Below are 16,982 nucleotides of genomic sequence, written 5' to 3' on the forward strand. Positions count from 1 at the left end.
AATAGATGAAGAAGTTTGTGAGGCTTTCATATTTTTTAAAATTATATACCCTTTAATAAAAAGCATCTTTTGACTGGACCAGTCTGAATTCTTTTCCTTTCCCTTATATGTAAAGCTTAGTGTTACCATAATTTTTGTGCATTATAATGTAACTATTATGTCTAAAAATTGCTTTTGCCTTGAACCAAGCTTTTAATAACCTCATTTATCAAGTGTATATCAGTAAAAATAAAATAACATTTACAGTTTTGGCTTATAAATGTGGCATTTCTGTATAATGAATATGTAGGTACGTGGTGATTTGGCCCATTTTGTTGTTCTATGTATGTATGTTTTGAGAGGTGGGAGATTGTTTTGTAGGGAAAGATGGTATTTGATCTATCACTGAGATGAGCAATATGAGAATTGTAGTTTGAAATACTTTTGGTTTAAACTGTACTTTCTTGTAACAAAATGTGAAGTATTTTGGCAGAAGTGGAGGCTGTTAAATAATTTTCAAAGAGCTAGTTCAGTTCTGTTTATGAAATAGAAATGTGTGTTCTGATGTCTTAGAAAACTCCTACATTTTTATGATCTTAATTAGAGTCTCTTCTTTCTACAGAAATAGGAAGGTTGTTGATTATTCACAGTTTCAAGAATCTGATGATGCAGGTAAGTTTTGTGGTTTCAACAAATTGTAAGTTGAACTGACCAGTGGAGGTTTGCCAGCTTATTATGTATTTTTTACTTTTAGAATATTTATCCAAATTATTTCATAATCTGTGTCAACCAAAGTTGAACTTACATGGATTTTTAACTTTTCCTTAGTAAATCATTGGTAATAAACCTTTAATTATTTTTTTCTTACCTGGTTTTGGAGTCCAAAGTTTAAATGTTCAATAATTCTGATAATAGTGTTTATTACTTATAATATCTCCTGCTGTTAGCACAATAAAACTTGTACCTTGTATTAGGGAGTATTTAAGGTTTTTGCATATTAAAGCAACTAAGATAAGTGTCCATTTTGTGAAACAACTTTGATTTGTGAACTAATCATCATAGCATGAGTGCTGTACCTTAAATCTTAGCCTTAAAAGGTTTCTTTAGAATTGTCTCCTAATCTCCTCATTATTTTCCAGAAGCATTTACTATTCTTTTTTTCTTTTTAATCTAACTTCACTTTATAAAGATAATATGTGCCCTTTGGGAAAACTTAATAAAATGCAGAAAGATATAAAGAAGAGTACAAAAAAGTAATATGTAATCTTGCCTCCCAGGGGTAATAATAACATTTATTAAATGCTTGCTACATGCCAACATTTGTTTGTATTCAATAATTTATTCCTTAGAGCCTTTTAATTTGGTATGTGCTATTACTATTTCCATTTTATAGTTAAGGAAACTGAGGCAGAGATAACACTCAGGCTCTCTTAGCCAGCAAATAGCTATTTTTACCTTTTTGTTAGTCATTTATCTTTTTTTCCTTTTAAAAATATAGTTGAAGTCTTACTATAGTTTTGGATTCTGTTCCCATACCATCCCTACTTCAGAGTATCTCTTTTGTGTTATTAAAAGTTATTTGAAAAATTCCTATTAATGATTGTATAATATTCCATAATGGAATTTATAACATATCCAACCATTTAATAAATTGCTAAAGCTCCAGACAACTTCCAGCGTCTCCCCATCATGTATGTGTAGTGCAGTAAACAGTTTTGGAAGTAATTGCCTTTCAAGGAAGGGTCATTTTCTTTAGTTTTATAGAGCTTTTGAAATTGGAAATATTTTTTCATGTGCCAGAGTATGTTATATTTATTACTTTAGTTTAAAAGTAATTTGCTTGGTAACAGTAATTATGTAGAATTGTAGTTTCTTTACCTTCTAGAAAGCTTGTAATATACGTATGTTACTATAATAATTTTAAAATAAATATGAAGATGTTAAAACATGAAAAAATCTTTTACCAATCAAAAGGGTAAGATATAAAATGATAAGAGATTTAGCTATAGATATATGAAATATATATATATGAGGACTAGAGGGTAATATGCACAAATAGAGTTACGGTGGTGGGGCTGGGATGGAAAAGAATTTTATTTTAAAAAATGAAAGAAACTAGTTGGGAAATCCTGTCCCTCTTACCATTTAAACAGCATGAGAGATAATTATGTCCGTAAATACAGTGGTGATTTTAACATGTAAAAATCATAATATAGTTAATGGAATTTGAAAAATGCTCTGTTTAGATGAAGATTATGGAAGAGATTCGGGCCCTCCTGCTAAGAAAATTCGATCATCTCCCCGAGAAGCTAAAAATAAGAGGCGATCTGGAAAGAATTCACAGGAAGATAGGTAAGAGGCATTGTCTTTCTGTTCCTGCTTATGTTGTCGCCACTCTGAGATGAGGACGGTCTCTGATCTCTAAACTGGTGGAATCTTTAAATACTTTTGGAAAATAGTTATGGTCCACTTAATGTTTTGCCTATTTCATATTATTTCAGGCTGTGCTTAAGTATGTAATTTGTTACCTAAGGTTAGTATTGATACTTTTATTATAGTGATAAAAAATAAGTGATGTATCCCATTCAGTCACTTATCATTGGCAGAATTATAAGTAAAGCTTATGGAATCTTAAGTTGTATAGCCTGCTGAGTTTTACTGTATCATAATCAATTTTCCTTTGTTTAAATAATGTAATCATATTGAACAGTTTCTTTTCCCTTAGTTTTACAAATGAGTTCATGTGAGTAGTAATTTTAACTATAATTTTGCCTCATAAGACCAGGATATTGTAACTTTTGCCTATTTTTAAAGGTATACACATACACCCTCACACTCAATGTTGGATAACTTTAAGATCTCCTTGACGATGATGATGACGATGATGGCTGCCATTTATGAATATTATGTGCCAGTCTCTATTATGATCTATTACAGTATCATTTAATTCTCACAATTCATCTATTAGGATAAATAATATTAATTTAGAGGAGTTCAGTGATTTAACCAAGGTTACTCAGCAAAGGGACAAACAGATTTTGAAACCATGTCTGTTAGATTCCAAAGTCCATTTTTTTATTTGATTTGATTTGATTTTGAGACAAGTTCTTGCTATGTTGCCCAGGCTGGTCTTGAGTTCCTGGGCTCAAGCAATCCTACCTTGGCTTCCTAAGTAGCTGGGATTACAGTTGTGCACCACTGTGCCCAACTCCCAAAGTCCATTTTTTAACCATAAGGCTATACCATTTCCAAGTAATACTATTATGAATGAATGAGCAGTTCAAGAAATGAAATGGTATTTCTCCCTGGTTCTTCTAAGAACTTTGGGGCATGAAAATCACTATAAAATACATGCATTTACCTAATATATTTTGTTTGCTTATATGCTAACTAACCTCTACTATTTCCTTTGCTGGAGAATTTTAGAAACATGCTTTTGAGGAAAAAATACAAAATTGTACTGTTGGGAAACAAGTCTTCCAGAGTTTCATAGGATATCCCTAAAACAGTTCTATGTAGCAGCTCCAATACAGAACTACTGTTCATTATATTCTGTTATTATGTTTCTCCTAGGAATCAACTGCTTCATGAACTGTTATTATGTCTCATCAATGTAATAATTATATCTAGCCTAAATTTTTTCTTATTGTAATCATTTGATTTTATTATTAAAAGTGTGAGGACTGATTGAGTTCTTATTGCCATTTGTATTAGTACTTCTTTTTTTTTTTGTTGAGACAGAGTCTCACTTTGTTGCCCAGGCTAGAGTGAGTGCCGTGGCGTCAGCTTAGCTCACAGCAACCTCAAACTCCTGGGCTCAAGCGATCCTACTGCCTCAGCCTCCCGAGTAGCTGGGACTACAGGCATGCGCCACTATGCCCGGCTAATTTTTTCTATATAGATTTTTTTAGGTGTCCATATAATGTCTTTCTATTTTTAGTAGAGACGGGGTCTCGCTCAGGCTGGTCTCGAACTCCTGACCTTGAGCAATCCACCCACCTCGGCCTCCCAGAGTGCTAGGATTACAGGCGTGAGCCACCGCGCCCGGCCTGCCATTTGTATTAGATGACTTGTATATTTATTCTCTCAGACGAGTGCTATGTTGATTCTTTTTGGTCTCTACTTAAAAGTTCAGCTTTCACTTGACTTTGCTGTAATGGTGCTCAAAGATTAATAGTCTCTATAAACTCAGTAAAAAGAACTAGAGAAAATAATGTAATTCTTCATCATTGTGATGGAATTGTGAATTCAATGCTTATTTTTTATAAAATCATTTATATAGAATAGTCTCAGGTTTCAAAATTGTAAAGTTTCTTGTACTCAGATTGCTTAGTAAAGAATGATACTTGGTTATTTCTTTGTTTAGGAATCTTGTGTTCAGTAGTTTGTCATTCGAGTGTGGTCTAGATTATGGGGAATACCAGAAGTAATATATAGCAGTCCCTAACCTTTTTGGCACCAGGGCCAGTTTCATGGAAGGCAGTTTTTCCAGGGGAGTGGAGGAGGCGGAGCTCAGGCAATGATGGGAACTATGAGAAGCTTGGCCCACCCACCAATGGGGAGGGTGGGTGGCTCTGCGGCCCAGTGTCTGACATGGTCAGTGGCCTGGGGGGGGTGGGGACCGCAGATTTACAAGACCTGCTGTTTGAGAAAGGAAAGCTGTGAAGGCGTTTTTTTTTTTTATGTATGAGTGTTTCTTTTTTGTCCATTATGTCCATCAGAATTTCTCATGGAATCATAAAATTTTAGCACTGAAGAGTACCAAGTGATTTGCCTAACTAATTAATGACAAAGAAGGATATTAGAAGCCAGCTTTCTGAGTTAAGACTTGTGAAGACATAATGTGTGTATATTTATGACTTTAAAAATTGGTTTAAACCGTATCTATTGGACTTTGAAGCTTCTTCTTATTTAGCAGAGTGATCTTGAGCTCACTTTTATTTTCTCCATGGTGCAAGGCAGGCCTATCTGTTGATGTTTCTGATGCAAAGATAGTGGAAACAAAAATTGTTAAGAGATAATTATTGATTTATTTTCATTTTGTTTTAAATAAATTTTAAGATATATTGTAAGTTATGTAACTGAACTCTAATTCCCTTCAATTTTTAGATATTTTAGGTGTGTTTTGCATCTATGTCTAGAGATATTTGCCTAATTTGTCACCATTAACGCATTAATATAATTTATTTTTAGAATTTTTATATTCTACCTCTGTCCATAGAGGATATTTTTCTATTAAATGTGAGAAATTTTCAGCCTGTGTTGAGATAGCTTCTCCTTTTCCTTTGGGTCTTTGGAAGCCTTGTTTTCCAAAGTAGATAAAATTGTGCTTATTCATCAGCATCCCTGTAAAGTGAGGAATTAATGGAAGCAATTTTACTCCTTGGCATCTGTTTAAACATTTTATATATAAAGGAGATATTTTCCATTTCTTCTCAAGTCAGAAATCAGAGATCTGTGTTCACTTAGATTTTGATCCAAGACTTCTAAGTATTTACTTTTTCCCCTTCCCCTTATAGTGAGGACTCAGAAGAAAAAGATGTGAAGACCAAGAAGGATGATTCTCACTCAGCAGGTAGTAAACTGTTTTTAATATAGTAGATATAATTCTATTCATATATTTATTCATTAGACGTTTTAACAAGCAATTTTATATGCCAGGCACTGTTGTAGATCTGGGATTACAAAGATGTCTCCATCTTCAAAGAGCTAATGATGATTCTCAATCCTTGGTGGTTTATAGCAGTCACCTAAGAAGCTTTTTTAAAATGCATATTCTTTGCTTGGTGACTTAGGATATAGAAAGAAAGAAAAGAAATAAAATGTGTATTCTGAGTCCCACCTCCAAATTTCTGATTCAGTTGACCTAGGTTGGACATTGGAGTTTTGTTTTTTTAAATTATCTACAAATTTTTCTCATGCATAGTCAAGATTGAAAACTATTTACGTGAACAAATAAAAGACATCAAACTAAATAGAATAATATATAAATATAATACTTGGTGAAATAAAGGTATAAAAAGGGGAGAGTGATTGACTCTGGGTTGAAAAGCAAACAAAAGTTAGTTTTATTCTCACTCTTTTTAGCTGGGATATAGTCTTTTGAAGCAGTAGCCTTAGAGAAAGATTTTTGTTAAGAATTTTAATTTAGAAGAATTAATATAGATTAATGAGTCTTCATACCAAATAAAATGTTCAATCCTGATGACTTGTTGGTATTTATTTTTAAATTTAACTTTTCTAAAAACTGAGAGTTTTATTCCATATTACTTCCAGCCACTTTAGTTTTGACCTACATTCCCTTGCTACTGTCTTCCTGGATCTCTCTTTGAATGAGACTGCTGTTTAGCTAAGAAGTAAGGGATAGACAAAGTTCCACTAAAGTCACTCTCCTGAGCTGTTTTGCTTTCCTTCCTACTCATGTATGCTATCTGGCTGCCTAAGTTGAAAGGAAATTATATTAACCTTTTGCACTATCTAGTGATCTTGTGATAATAAAATATACACTTTCATTCATTTGCTCTATAAACCCTAATTTGAATCTCTTACATTTGTAATTTTGTGCTAGTTAGAACCTACAACTTTTACCAGGTGGGTTTAGTTTTGAATCTACCAAGGTCAGCATTATTCTCTATTTGTCTCTAGATGAGGTTTGTGGAAGTGAAAGTGATAACCATGGAAAGGCTCATAAGACTAAGAGTTTTCAGAAGAGTGACAGCTAAACCTTAACAGAATAAGGGAACCCAAAAGTCCAGGAAAAGGTCTATAGGTGGAGGCCAATGCAAATTTATCTTGGTCTAGATCCAGTAGGCTGACAGCCTTCTCTTTAACCAAATTTATTCACAAACACAACTGTGTGTTGCAAAATTTTTTTAATTAATAGACTATATGTAAAAGTAAATTTTTTATAAGCTTGTCCAAAGGTCTTTAGCTAATTGAATTAAATATGTGTTTGAAAGATTCCCTTCAGTCCCCTCTAAATTGAATCGGTCGTGCCCCATTCATTGTAAAGAGTAGTCATTTGACATTATTTTAGGGTTCACATGTTTTATATCTTAGAATAAAGATCACTGGAAGACATTCTTCCCTTCTTTTCCCCTCTAACTTAGCTTAATAACTTCAGCTTCTAAAAACAGTAAACATGCATTTGAATGTAATTGAGAATTTTAAGACAAAGCAATGACATAACTTTAAAGTGTGTTATAGAAAGCATGTGTTCACACTTTAATTCATCTTTGTTTCTGTTTAAACTACATGCCTAAGTTTTTTTATACGTAATAGTGGGTACATAGTCTTGTTCAAGCTCACTCTTTGTGAATTTTGGCTCCCCATTTATATATTTTATGGAAATTTTTAAGGATAGGATTTTCCCTTTTAGAATGAAATAAAGCTGCAGGTTTATCCCATATTGGCCACTGTGTTGGCTTTTTATGTCAGCTGTCAAATATAAAGTTCTTTAATCATTGTATGATGATAACCTTGATATTATAGAGGACAGTGAAGATGAAAAAGAAGATCATAAAAATGTGCGCCAGCAACGGCAAGCAGCATCCAAAGCAGCTTCTAAACAGAGAGAGATGCTCATGGAAGATGTGGGCAGTGAGGAAGAACAAGAAGAAGAGGATGAGGCACCATTCCAGGAGAGTACGTGACGTTGGCTCGTGCGCTTTGGTCATTTGGTTGTGATTGTAGTTTGTGAACTTGATTTATCATTTTGGCATTTTCTATACTGCTAAATATTTCAACCAGTCCCTTATATTAGGTGGATACTCCCTATTAAAAGAGATGGCTGTGTTGGTAACCCATTAATTTTTTAAAGTTCAGAGATTCTCATGATTATCCACCATTTGTAATGGTTGCACTCTTTTTTTAATGATGTTTGTGTCCAAACACTGAATGAACATTTGTTACAGTAACAGTTACATAGGATGTTGTGATTGAAATTTGCACTTTGGCCTGGTGGCCTGGTTGTAGACCTCCTCCCCCAACAAAAAATGTTAATAACAGGATTTAGATATTTTGCAGATTATTTAGATTAGTTAATTATATATATTAACTATATAAATATAGTTACTTTTATATATTTTTTTTACTTTGTACATAGTTTCTTCTTTCATTTATTCATAATTGGACCAAAAATACTAGATCCGTTTTATTTCCCTGATCTCAACCAGTACTACACAGGAATGATGGAACTACCAAAAGTTATTTGATGGTTTCAGTTTTTATTCAGACTGTTTTTTTTTATTCTTTCATTCAGCAAATTTTTTTTTATCATGGATGAAAATTTTTTTGCTTCAGAATATTATGGGGGTACACATGTTTTGGTTACATGAATTACTTTTGTACAGTTTGAGTCAAAGTTATGTGTGTGTCCATCACCAGATAGTGTGCACACTGTACCCATCAGGTACACAAATTAGGTACTGATTCACAAATCAGATTGAGTCTTGTCCCTTCCTGTTTTCAACCTCCTCTTCAAACAAGGCAGTCAGGTAGCTCTCATGTGAGGTGCTCCCTAAACCCATTTTATAGGTGAGGTCAGTGACAACTCCTGTCAGATTGGTGGTACAGCCTCAAATACAGTCCAAGAGTGTTTGACTCCCAAATCCCATCCTCCAGTCATTCTTAGCACTGTCTTCCTTTGTTCACTTGGAAGGATGTGTACATTAAGTTGGGCATTGAAATTTTTCTCTCCTCTCAGAAGATTCCGGCAGCGATGAGGATTTCCTAATGGAAGACGATGATGATAGTGACTATGGCAGTTCAAAAAAGAAAAACAAAAAGATGGTTAAGAAGTCAAAACCTGAGAGAAAAGAAAAGAAAATGCCCAAACCCAGGCTAAAGGCTACAGGTAAGTTCTGCAGAAGTGAAATTAAATGTACTGCTTTAAAATGTTTGAGAACCAATACTTTCTCTACAGAAATTCTTTATTAGGCCTTGGCATTGGCCTGATATCTAACAGGAATACAAAAAATGTAAAAGGATCCTGCCTTCTACATCTGGAAGTATCGCTTATTTATTAATAAGTCCTCCAAGAGTTTGGTGGGGTTAGCCCTGTTCTTAAACTACTGCCATAGGTAAGCAAGATTTGGGAATAACCTTTTTGTTTCAGGCAAAATGATAGAAACACTGTATCAACATAGCAGTTACTGCCTTCTCCCTCACCCCTGCTGGTAATCACAGTCCCAGCAGCTAGCAAAGACTTGAAACCGTGAAAATGCACAAACCTACAGTAATGTATTTAAATTCTATGTTCTGATCTCTACCCCGTCCTCTGTGCTATCAGAATAAAACCAACTTGATGACATGAATTTATTTTCTCTGGTTTCTAATGGGTTCTGCCAGATATTCTAGTTGGAGCTAGTTTGTTAATTAAATCAGAAATTGGTTTGCTTCTTGTAAAAGTGATTTTATTCTGGCGAATAGATCTAGTGATTTTTAAACTTTTGCTCATTATTTCTTACTGTTGGGAATGATGGAACTATCAAATATTATTTGTTGGCTTCAGTTTCTACTCAGATTAGTCTTATCCCTCCCTCTTTTTGACCTCCTTTTAAAGATAAACAACTTTTATAATAAACAACTTTTAGATTCACAAACCATTAAAAATAATGTGCATTTTCTGTAACATCTTGTTTCTTCATTATAAGCATTACTGCTAACATAACATTAGAGTGTTGGTAAAAACTGATTGGAAACTACTACAGCATATTGCAGTAATTTATCATGACCAGTTTGGAAATTCAGATAGATTTATCTAGGGATAAATGTGTACCCTAGTGCCCACTTTGGATTTTAGTAAGTCTGGATGTTGTTTTGTTTTGCAGCTGATTTTTATTAAAGACATTTTTTCTCTCTCTTTCCCCAAATTGTTATTTTTCTATTTTCAGTGACACCAAGTCCAGTGAAAGGCAAAGGGAAAGTGGGTCGCCCCACAGCTTCAAAGGCATCAAAGGAAAAGACTCCTTCTCCCAAAGAAGATGACGAGGAACCAGAAAGCCCTCCAGAAAAGAAAACATCTGCAAGCCCCCCTCCCGAGAAGTCTGGGGATGAAGGGTCTGAAGATGAAGCCCAGTCTGGGGAGGATTAAAAGTGATGATGGTTTGGGGAGAGATTTTATTAAAAAAAAGGAAAAAAAAAAAAGAAAAAAGAGGGAGAAAAAAAGAACCTACTTAAGATAGAACATGGTTTTGGCTATGGCTTGACTCATGGGCTTTCAGTGCTTTTTTCCATTTGTTAAAAGTAACATTTTTTTCTCTCGCTCGCTTTCTCTCTCTCTCTCTTTTTTTTTTTTTTTTTTTAAGAAAACCATTGTATGTTTAAGTGTTTAAGTTGCCTTTTTGTCTATTGGTCTCTTTACCACCACCACCCCTTTCCCAATGAAAGCCATGTCAAATTAATCACTGGATTGACCGCTTCATCTTTTTATTTTTAATGGAAGGTATACCACAGTTGTAAAGCAATAAGATTTGAGATGAACACTATGGAAACTGCTTTTTGCTAAATGATAGCAAGTTGAATAGTAATCCAAAAACGTAGAAAGGTTTTAGTTGAAGATGATTGCTTCTTTCTCTACCTGGACTTTTTAAAAATCAATTGTCATCTAATATGAATTTATATGTCTATATACACAATTATAAATGTCTAAAAGAAGTCATGAATTAAACTTCCACTGATGAGGCAGGTAGGAGATAAAAGAATTATGAATTGTTACTAAAAGTACTCATATTTTTTACCTTGTGGGGAGGGTGGGGAATGGGGTTACCTGATCTTGTTTGAGGATGAGTTTTCTTTTTTTATTTCATCACTTGTTATCTCAAAGAGACTCGGAGCCAGTGATCCTTTCATCCTGCAACAGTCTTTAAGGAGCTTAACAAAAGAAAGAGCAGGGGGCTGCCAAAACTGAAATCACTCTTGATTTTATATTTCTTTCTCCAATGATTCATGTTTTAAAAATATATATGTATCCTGGGTTTGTTTTTTTTTTTTTTTTTGATAAAATTTTACCAAGGATCCCCCCCAAAATAAAACCATCCTAGATTTTAATTGGCAAGATCAATCTACACATCACAGTGGATTTCTTCTCAAACTGACAATGTTTAGGTTTTAAGCAAATAAAGTTCCAGTTAATGTGAAACTCAATCACAAAGAGTTGAGATTTTTCCTTTATGATAACAAAGAACTGAAATTCTTTTATGCTATAAATGTGCGTTCAGATTCCATGAACCATGCTCTGCTTTTATTTGGGGATGGAACATTTTCCTTTCTGTATCCTGATCTTCCCATTTCTTCACAGAAACATGGTAGGAAGTACATCTGTCCACTTTCTGCTGCTATGTAGGACGCCACTGCACACCCTAGCCCTGGTGCCTACGAACTCTACTGTAGGACACTATTTTCCTGGCTCTGTTCTTCACTTCCCATCCTGCCCTTGATTGGGGAGTATGTTAAATGCTGCTCCCATACTAATCAGTTTACTCTTGTCTTTTTAGTTTGTCCCAGTCCTCTGCTTTACTGCTCATACTGCTTAAAGCAGGACACAGGGACTAGAGAAATCCTGCATTTTAGGATTTTTTAGGATCAGCTGCACAAGTGGGACGTGTGCAGTTGGTAACAGACATTTTACATGCCTTATGAAAGCAGTCAGGAGATAGGTCTGTAGATTTGATCCTCCACATCCTGACACCATGAGCTAATGGGAGCAAGGTTTAAGGGTCCTAATATGCTCATAAATATGAAAAATTCGTGAAATTCAACTTCTGCCTTTTTCCTGCCTTTTAATCTAGATTTGCTTCCTTAACATCCTACTTTGTGGTTTTCTTTCTTACTATTGTAATAGTGACAGCATATTTTTCTTAGACAAAATGGCTTTCTTGCAAGTGTTCCTAGGACTAAAGGTTATTTAAGGATTATTTTTACTATGATTTTTAAGACACTTTAAGGAACATTCTTACTCTGATTTTTTTAAACACCCAGTGGCAGAGTCATTTCACTATTGCACTGTGTGTTAAAGAATGAATAAGGAGTTTTTAGTACATGGCCAAAAATACAGGGCTTGAACATAAGTAGCAGTTGGATGATTCTCTTTCATGATGGTTAAATTCATAGTTGTAAACTTTGTAATAAGGGTGTTAAAGATTCATCTGTTTGCTCAAGTGGGTTTGTTCAGGTATTCATTTTTAACAAAAAGGTTTATGTTCATTTAGTAAAAGACCTATCAGTGTTTCCACCATGCACTTCTAATTTTTAGGAGTTTATAATTTTGTCTTACATTCCTAGTAACATTTGGGCTTTTCTTAGGTTATGTTTCATGAAGATTGGGGCGGGGGGAGGCTCTTTTAAAACTTCAGCCTCAAATTTTTTTTGTGTAACAGTCTCTTTGGTATATTAATCTGCACTAACATCTCTGTGATATATGCACATCTTTTAGAGATAATCATGTCTTGTAGATTACTTGTGTGCATTTAATTGAGCTTCTTGTTTAGGGTCTCTTTTAAAATTAATTCATTAGATTGAAAAATGTATTCTGTATTTCTAATAGACTGGACAGGAGGATCTTTGTCCCCGAGTGAGACAGGCTCTGAATAACCTTTATTTTCTCCATTTTTTATTGATGATTTAAAACACTCTAGTCTTCCCCTCAAATCATGCATGCAAATAGGAGGATGGTTGTGGTGACTCAACTGGAAACAGGTGCTCAATAGTCAGGCTTGGTAGAGATGTCAGGACAATATTAGGAGCTGTAAGCCAATAGTGACTGGCCATTGGCACCACCTTTGACTAAACTTCCTCTTTTTTTCTAGTGTGCCTATGGTGAAATGGCAATAGCATTCACTGTCTTATTTTGCAGTGCTCAGGAAGTGGGATGTTAACTTTGAAGGTGCTTGTTTGTGTTATTTGAATTCTCTTCGTTAGCTCTGCTAGGTTTACCTCTACGACATAGATTTCGGCAGCTATGCTGACTGACACTACATCCTAGTTCTTAAGATTCTTTTTTTCCAGACCCCGCCTCCCCAGCTAGACATAGTTGACATCCTACTCAATCTGTAACTTGCTGCTGCTGTTAGTCCTCCACCTCAGATCAGAGTCGATGGAGTGGGCCCAAAGGATACATTTTCATTTCAGTAATGGCAGGTAGATTTGTCCTGCTTTCTAAAACATCTCCCCTATTTCCTAGCTCCACTCCATATTGATTCCATAAAGGAAAGTTAAGAGTGTTTTCTCCTTTAGGGAGATAGTCAGTGGAAATCTTTTAATCTTGAGGAATAATAGTTGATTTCCCTTGAAGAAGCTTAGATGTTGGTTTTTTCCACAATTAACTGGTTTGCCCCAGTTTAATACTTCGGTTCTTGGTACTGGTTCAAATAGCATTTTCTTACAGATAACAAATCAAGAGTGGAATTGGAGGTTATACTCCAGTAAAAGTTTTTAACCGTCTTGTGAATATGGTCAGCTAGACTGAACTTGACGCATATTTTTAATGGTTCGTTTTTGAATCCATGAACATTCAAGTAACAAGTGGATTTTAGAGTACTGGTTGGGGAAGGGAATAGTACTTTTTGTTAACCAAACTTCAGTTTCGGAGTTGTTTTCAGCGTGCTAGAAAGGCAAGAGCAGGATTTAATACCAGGAGCAAGGAGCAGCGGGAAAGCTTTCTAAAAGATCATGGGGCCATTGTTGCTGTATGAAGAATGAGTGCTGGTGTGAACAGTTCTTTCTTTTCCTGCCTCACCAGTAGCTGCCCTGAAAAGAAAAAACTTTGACCGTAGGAGTTTGGAAAGGAAGAAACCTGGCCTCTGGTCTGAATGGCATTTAGACTGAGATACTTTCTACACATTTCTTGTGACGGGATAGGGACAATGTAACAAGCTCGTTGCTCTTAAGGTTAGAAAATTATCCATTTCTCTGTGGATGAAGTTGGGTTTCCTTGAAAATGGAGAGTTGGTTTATATTTGAAGACTTGGACATCAAGCTCTCTATAACCAAGTTTCAGTTTCAACCCGTTTTCCCTTTGTCTTGGATAAACTCAATACAACATGATTCATTTTGAATGCCAGATCCATAAGTTACAATTTTTTTTCAAAGCCTAATTCACAAAATTCACAGTGGTGCTGACTGTGTATAACCACTATTGGGAAAAATCCCGTAAACCTGCCTGTTGCCATGCCAATGGAGTGACTGAACTGGTGACATCTGTTTGAGCATGCTTTGTGTGGCTGGTAGAATGCCACAGTGTGCATACACTTTGTACATCCGGGGTGAAGGGAGGGTTTTCTAGATTATTGGGGGAGGGTAAAATTGGGATTTTTTTTTTTGTTCCTTTTTCGATGGGGTGTGGGGGTATAGTACTCAGCTTATGCCCTAAAATAACATGTATAAAACCCCCCTGAAATATTGTGTGGGTGTGTGTGTGAGTGTGTGTTTGTATATGTCTGGCAATTAAACCTTTGTCTTCTGGAACTTAGTGAATTCTTTTCTTTTTTTCCTCCAGAAGTATTTGTTACAAGATTTGTAAATAAGAGCTCTACTTAGTTTGTTTACCATGAACGTGTTGCAGCAAACCTTATACACCTAATTCCTGCAAGATTTACAGAAAGACTAAGACTTATGCCAGGTTAAGCAACAGCCAAGTTCTCAGTAATTGTTTGCCTTGATTTGTCTTTTAGACTTCATTTTGCCCGCTCTAAAATCCCCAGTCTTCCTTGATTTTATTCCTTAATCTTTTATATTCTGAGCAGGAAGGGTAAAAGAGAGGAACCTGCTTTAAATGTATTAGTTCATAGGCTGAGACGGGGCCATCCCTTTCTTCATCCTGCAGTGTTGCTAGATAACGTCATCAGACACCAGAGGGTTGGGCATTCTTGCAATACCTTAACAGTGCTGAAATCTGCAGCATGGTACTAAGGAAGTTAAAGTTTGAATGTAACCACTTTATTTAAAAGGTTTTTTTCTTTAATTTAAATGAAATGGGGTTGAAGTGAACATGATTTTGTTGACCATGTTCGTGAATTATAGATGCAACATGCATTGGTAGAATCGTGTGATGGTCTTTTGTGATACTTAATTTTTACATATCCCAGTCTCTGTATGTATCTGCATAGACAAAGACAAAGAAAAAAAAAAAAAAAAAACTCCTGCTTTGCTTTCATTGAAGGGTTTCCAGGACTGCGTGTCTGCTCCTGAGCTCTGTTTTAAGTATGTGTATCCTTTGCTTGTATTTTGTATTATGAGCATGTTGGCATTGTCCCCTTTATTTTTTTTCTCTTTTTGGGACATATGAAGCAAGTAATTCTTTTTCTGTATCTTTTTTTCTTTTGTAAACTTTTTTTTTTGTTTTGTTTAAAAATGGCTTTATAAAAGGGCTTTTATAACCCAGATGTGTGCTCTGTGTACTTCTTGTAATACTTTAAAGCAAATACACTGACTTATACAGCTGATTATCTTTGCCCATCAGCTCCCAGTCCGGCCTGACTTTGGGGGGATCCTACTTCCCAAATAAATTATTTAAAAACTTTAACAGTGACTGTCCCTGTTGTTGGTAAAAGAAAAGCATGTCTTGTCTCAAAAGTCAATCCTTCAGAGCATGGAATCAAGAGGCAGTGGGTTCATCGGGTTTTGATTAGTTAAGGGAGCACTGGACTGGGTCCACGAGGTTTCCAAATTAACACTTTTTCTCGTGCATATCCAAGGTTATGAAGTATACTATGGAGGGCAAAGTTCATTTCAACAATCATATATAATACAAGTATTTATATTTGCAAAACATTTGCATTCAGTTGCAGATATCCATAAGAACTACACTAAACCATCTTACAATTTTGAATTAAAAGTTACTTCTTACATGGAAACATGGTACAAAATCCCTCTTTAGAACTGGGCCAATATTGTAGCTATTAGGGCTTTTTTCTTTTCAGCTTTTCTCCTTGTTTACATACTTGCTTACTCAAATATTGTAATTGAAATGCAAACTCACCTTGACTTTGAAATTTAATGCTTTGTGCATGCTGTTAACTGTCAGTGACTAGCTAACTTTACATTTATTTCTTAATAGTTGTCTCAGGTCAAAGTTGACTTAGGGAAAAAACGTTGACCATCCATTTTTCCTCATAATCTCTGGGTATTTTATGGGTGACATTCCAAATTTTATGTTTCAGGACAATGCTGAAGAAATACAGTCTGGTTTAAAGGATTTCAAACACCATCAAGTGGATAAACAGATGCATAGAGGTAAAACACGTTTGGAAGCTACCTTGACTCCTATCCATGAGCATTAGTTTACTACACTGTAGTTGTACAGTACTAATTACCTCGTTTAATTTTCCCAACAACTGTGAGATTGACAAGATGTTTGTTGTTCCTCCAATACTGTAGAAAATGACCTGGTTCAGGTAGGATGGGGTCTGATGTGACACCTGATGTGGCTAGCGTGTAGTACAGCAAGGGTTTGGATGAGGTCAGTGTGCTTTCAGTTGTCACAGCTGTTAGTTCTAAAGTCACCTCCCATTATCTTGCATAAATGGATCCCTGGAGTCTTCTTCCTGGGATTGAGCTCGTGAGCATTTTGCTATTCTTTAGCATCTCCATGTAACAGTGATACTTGAATCGGTCCAATGAGTTACGGGGAAAATTCGAAACTTCTTTTCAATGAGATATGAACATTTCTCATTAAATACTGCAGTTAGCTTGAAAATCCCTCTAACCCCTAGACACAAAGCCTCAAACGATTTAAAAGCTTTTATTTTCTGATTATGTCTCAAGATGGTGACTGTATTGAGGAAAATATTAGTCATCTTGGCTATGTAGCAGTTACCCTCTGCCAGTAGAGGGCAGTGTTTGTCTTCCATGTGCTTAATGGAATGCTTGCTCCCCCCATCTCAGTTGTAGGTACTGTGCCCTGGGCTCAGAGTATCACGACTGTATCACGACACCGTACCACCTACTTGGGTCACAGAGGTTCTGTGATCAGTGTGCCCACTTAACATCCTACTATAGGCAGCAGC

At 35.4% G+C, this 16,982-nt stretch overlaps 1 protein-coding gene across 2 annotated transcripts in view; it reads left to right on the top strand.

The window, feature by feature from the left end:
* Positions 1-15,436, top strand: part of NUCKS1 (nuclear casein kinase and cyclin dependent kinase substrate 1) — a 31,579-nt gene extending 16,143 nt beyond the window's left edge. Inside the window, exons 2-7 of one of the 2 annotated variants that reach the window (XM_069459252.1) lie at positions 602-651; positions 2,226-2,331; positions 5,499-5,554; positions 7,471-7,623; positions 8,684-8,833; positions 9,873-15,436. In XM_069459252.1, coding sequence (XP_069315353.1) covers positions 602-651; positions 2,226-2,331; positions 5,499-5,554; positions 7,471-7,623; positions 8,684-8,833; positions 9,873-10,072 — 715 coding nt within the window. In that variant the 3' untranslated portion in view covers positions 10,073-15,436. The remainder of the gene's footprint in view (positions 1-601; positions 652-2,225; positions 2,332-5,498; positions 5,555-7,470; positions 7,624-8,683; positions 8,834-9,872) is intronic. The other variant, XM_069459253.1, reaches the window with a different exon arrangement.
* Positions 15,437-16,982: the final 1,546 nt, after the last annotated feature.

The sequence above is a fragment of the Eulemur rufifrons genome, chromosome 27 (genome assembly GCF_041146395.1).
Source record: "Eulemur rufifrons isolate Redbay chromosome 27, OSU_ERuf_1, whole genome shotgun sequence".
Taxonomy (NCBI): Eukaryota; Metazoa; Chordata; class Mammalia; order Primates; family Lemuridae; genus Eulemur; species Eulemur rufifrons.